This window comes from Rhinopithecus bieti, unplaced genomic scaffold (assembly GCF_001698545.2).
Source record: "Rhinopithecus bieti isolate Rb0 unplaced genomic scaffold, ASM169854v2 scaffold_32008, whole genome shotgun sequence".
In the NCBI taxonomy this organism is placed as follows: domain Eukaryota; kingdom Metazoa; phylum Chordata; class Mammalia; order Primates; family Cercopithecidae; genus Rhinopithecus; species Rhinopithecus bieti.
The window spans coordinates 3,427,328-3,431,924 of record NW_016814433.1 but is presented as its reverse complement, the minus strand read 5'-3'; the positions used below and the strand labels follow the sequence as shown (position 1 = coordinate 3,431,924).

At 51.6% G+C, this 4,597-nt stretch overlaps 1 protein-coding gene across 2 annotated transcripts in view; it reads left to right on the top strand.

Annotated features, from left to right (window-relative positions):
• The window catches only part of KCNAB3 (potassium voltage-gated channel subfamily A regulatory beta subunit 3), an 8,850-nt gene extending 4,995 nt beyond the window's left edge, over positions 1–3,855 (top strand). For both annotated transcript variants that reach the window (XM_017850485.1, XM_017850484.1), the window contains 7 exons: positions 563–649; positions 1,245–1,330; positions 1,480–1,600; positions 1,683–1,777; positions 1,908–2,028; positions 2,195–2,283; positions 2,559–3,855. In XM_017850485.1, the coding sequence (XP_017705974.1) occupies positions 563–649; positions 1,245–1,330; positions 1,480–1,600; positions 1,683–1,777; positions 1,908–2,028; positions 2,195–2,283; positions 2,559–2,636 (677 nt within the window). In that variant the 3' untranslated portion in view covers positions 2,637–3,855. The remainder of the gene's footprint in view (positions 1–562; positions 650–1,244; positions 1,331–1,479; positions 1,601–1,682; positions 1,778–1,907; positions 2,029–2,194; positions 2,284–2,558) is intronic.
• Positions 3,856–4,597: the final 742 nt, after the last annotated feature.

Sequence of the window (4,597 nt, the reverse complement as noted above, 5' to 3'; positions counted from 1 at the left end):
CATCTCAAGTAGCTGGGATTACAGGCATGCGCCACTACACCTGGCTAATTTTTTGTATTTTTAGTAGAAACAGGGTTTCACCACGTTAGCCAGGCTGGTCTCGAACTCCTGACCTCCGGTGATCTGCCCACCTTGGCCTCCCAAACTGCTGGGATTACAGGCGTGAGCCACCGTGCCTGGTGGCCTGAATTCTTTTTTTTTTTTTTTGAGACGGAGTCTCGCTCTGTCGCCCAGGCTGCAGTGCAGTGGCGCGATCTCGGCTCACTGCAAGCTCCACCTCCCGGGTTTATGCCATTCTCCTGCCTCAGCCTCCCAAGTAGCTGGGACTACAGGCGCCCGCCACCTCGCCTGGCTAGTTTTTTTTTGTATGTTTTTTAGTAGAGACGGGGTTTCACCGTGTTAGCCAGGATGGTCTCGATCTCCTGACCTCGTGATCCGTCCGTCTCGGCCTCCCAAAGTGCTGGGATTATAGGCTTGAGCCACCGCGCCCAGCCAAGGTGGCCTGAATTCTTAGTACACTGAAGCTGAGATGCTTATCTTCTTCTCCCTACCCCACCTCCAGGCTTGCGAGGATCCCTGGAACGCCTCCAGCTGGGATATGTGGACATTGTCTTTGCCAATCGCTCAGACCCCAACTGTCCTATGGAGGGTAAAAGCAGCACCCCCAACCCTTACAGTCCTTCAAAACTGAGCACTTCTTTGCTGGGTACGGTGGCTCATTCCTGTAATCCCAGGACGTTGGGAGGCCAAGGCAGGAGGATCACTTGGGACCTGGAGTTCGAGAATAGCCTGGGCAACATAGCAAGACCCTGTCTGTACAAAAAATGTTTTAAAATTAGCGGGCTGTGGCGGTGTGTGCCTTGTACTCCCAGCTATTTAGGAGGCTGAGGCAGGAGGATCATTCAAGCCCAGGAGTTTGAGGCCACAGTGAGCTATGATTGCACCACTGCACTACATCCTGAGTGACAGAGCAAGACCCTGCCTCAAAAAATCTAAAATACAAAAACTGAGCACTTCCTCAAACCCTCAGCAGGAAGCCAGCCCCTGCTCACGAGGCCTCCCAAACTCCACAGTGGAGGCTGAGACTCCAGGATGGGGACAGAAAGGGAGGCAAACAATAGATACTAACTTTCATGACTCCATAGAGATGCCGGGGCCTTGGTGGGGCAGGTGGAGGTCTGCAAATCTGGAGTCTTAGATTCCAGGAGTCTGACAGTAAGGCTTTCCCTCTCCTGTGTGCCTAGAGATTGTGCGAGCCATGACCTATGTCATTAACCAGGGCCTGGCCCTATACTGGGGAACGTCCCGATGGGGGGCTGCAGAAATCATGGTGAGTGTGTGACCCCACTTTGCCCCTGTCCCACAATTGGTTCCCACTTTTCACGTGGTTACTCCAAAGCCCACTGCACTGGGACAGAAGGCAGAGAAGAAAATGGAAGTAGTGCTCTGACCCCTATCTTTTCCCCAACCCCAACACAGGAGGCCTACTCCATGGCCAGACAGTTCAATCTGATTCCTCCAGTGTGTGAACAAGCGGAGCACCATCTGTTTCAGAGGGAGAAGGTGGAGATGCAGCTGCCAGAGCTCTACCACAAGATTGGTTTGCAGCCCTCATCCCTGCCTTTACCTTAGCCTCGTCCATGGCTAGGTCCTTTTCCTGACACCCAGTGTTCTTCCCTTAGGAGTTGGATCAGTCACTTGGTACCCTCTACCCTGTGGTCTCATTACTAGCAAGTATGATGGGCGAGTCCCAGATACCTGCAGGGCCTCCATCAAGGTGAGATCTGGGGACTCCAGATGGCAGGACTGGGCTATGTGAGCTGCTCTGGGGGGAGTTACGGGGGGCTGCTGTGTGGGTGTGGTGGTGGTGATGGCGGGGTCTTCTGCTGATTCTCCTTGGCCTCCAGGGCTACCAGTGGCTCAAGGACAAAGTGCAGACTGAAGATGGCAAGAAGCAACAAGCCAAAGTCATGGACCTTCTCCCCATCGCTCACCAGCTGGGGTGCACTGTGGCCCAGCTTGCTATTGGTGAGACACTGCACCCTGCAGGGGCCCTATGTCCTCCTGACATGCTCCCAAGCCCATCCTAAAGCTGGTTTGTCCCTAGGGAGGACCCTTGTCTTCAGAGACACTTCTGAAATCTATGTGGTCACTGTGCCCCATCAGTTCTCTTTTTTTCCTCCTCTGGCCCCAGCATGGTGTCTCCGCAGTGAGGGTGTCAGCTCTGTCTTGCTGGGGGTGTCGAGTGCGGAGCAGTTGATAGAACACCTGGGCGCGCTACAGGTGAGCCGGGGGCTCTGAGGCAGAGCCTATCTGTCCCCTTCCCCAGGAGTCAAAGCCAGGCTCTCCAACCCAGGATGGCCCTATAAGGTCACCCACTACAAAGTCCTCACTTTGCAGGTGTGAGGTCCCAGGGCCGGAAAGCGAGGCAATGGTACAGCTGCGGCTCTTGCCTTGCCACTTGATCCCACTGTGGTGGTTCCCCGGCACTGGAACTCCATGCCCTTTCTCAGTGACCCAGCATGGGCTGCCGTTGCCACCACCTCATTCTCCTCCAGGTGCTGAGCCAGCTGACCCCACAGACGGTGATGGAAATAGACGGGCTCCTGCGAAACAAGCCGCATTCCAAGAAGTAGTCTGTCGCGGGCGCAGGCACCCAACCTGGTGCCGGTGCACCCGCCCGAGACCCGCTTCCGCAGCCGCCTCTCCCGCTCCGGATCCCTCCACGTAGCGGCCAGAGCCAGGGTAGCCCCGCCCACCAACGAGTCCCGGCTTCGAGTAGTGATACGCATGAACAAAGCCATATCCTTTTGCAGTGGGGTCGAGAGAGAAAGTAGTACGCCCGCCCCCTGCAGCGTCCTTCTAGGCCCTTTTGCAAATCCCGGGCATGAACTACTCGCCGTCGGCTCTCTGCCACTTGGTCTCGCCCTCTACTCTCCTCCCCTTATTCCCGAGGCCTAGAAAACAAAAACAAAAACCCAGCACATACAAGAAACATGCAGAGTACCTCAAAAGCGGCCCTTGAAATGTCATCAAACGGTAATAACCTAGTGAGTGAGTTGTGACTTCATCAGGAACACAGGAAATGGGGCTCTTAGAGTATTCGGTATGAAGGAAGCCAGGCTGGTCCTGGCGGGAAGTAAATGATAATCTTTGGGAAACCAGGACCCTGCCTCCCAGCCCAGAGGTGGAGGAGGGTGGTCAGGGTGGGGCCTACAGTGGCACAGCACTGACAAAGGTAGAGGGAAATTTAATAGCACATCTACACTGCAGTCTGGTGAAAGTGACCGGGGTGGCCCTTGGAAAACAGTTGGGCTGTTCTTTGCAGGAATTCGTGACAGCCTCTGTGTCACGGGCAGAGACAAGGGGCTGACATAAAAGGTCTGGGTATAGACTTTTGAGCCTTGAGCAGGGCCTCCTACCTGGCAGTGGAGAACTGCAGTCTTCCTCCTGGCAATAACCCTAAAGCAATAATGATGGCCCCTCCTCTGTAAGACTTCCCAGGGAACTGTAAATAAACCTCTTTTTGATCCTCACAGTGTCTAAAGTTGCAGGGGCTTGGGAGGTTAGGGTCACAGTCTCACCTGTCTGGCCCTCTCACCCCCTAACATTAGAAAGCTCCCAGCATTAGCTGTCTCTCCATTGCTCATTCACCTTGGTGACCTAGGCATCAGGCTCCTAGTCACTGTTCTCATTAAGGACCAAGACACCAGATACCCCAGGCCCTAGTTTTCTTCCTTCAGTTACCACATTCCTTAGAACCCAGAAATCTGGCTTCATAATTTTGTTCCTCCTCTTTCTATGAAAGACCTAGCTATCTGCCCTTATTTGTTTGTATTTAAAGTAATATTAGCCATACTTCTTCCTTGTACTTCTCATTTCTCTCTCGCCGGATACCCACACATATGCCAAGGAACTTGTGGCTGAGTGGGAGATGCTGTTCTGAGGTTGAGGCTTTGTGATTTGATGGAGAGGTAAAGTGAAGAATGGTCTGAGGTTGAGGGAATACAGAGAGAAGGAAAGATGTTATCATTTTACTGGGACAGAACTGGGTGGAAAGTTACAACCTTAAAGATCACAAGGCAGAGGAGGATGAGCTCTGCGTTCCTTAAATACAACCTGCCCATCTCCCTTCTACCCATCCTCATCCTGCCTTGATCCAAAAGCTGGGCGAGCAGAGTAAAACCAATTTCCAAAAGAGAAAAGTCAGCAGCATGCCATTTACTGTATTAGTAGCCAACCGAGTCAACTAATTAATACTTACTTCCACCCCATCATCTCCCACTCATTTTGCAAGACTGTGGAGGAAACAAGTAAGTAAAATATATGACTAAACTATGATTAGTTATTCTGTAACAAACATACAAGAATTTATCAATCCCAAATAGGATTCTCCTTAAATAGTTATCCTAGAGGGTTATGCACTTATTTTAATGAACCCTGTCCCATTGCTCAAAATATTAAAAACAAGCAAACAAACAAACACCACTCCTCCTAGAATTACCTTCAGAGATGATTTGGAAACCCTTTGATTTAAAAAAACAAAACAAAACCTTCTTTTATTGTCACACCTCCTTTTCTTTTTTTTTTTTTTTTT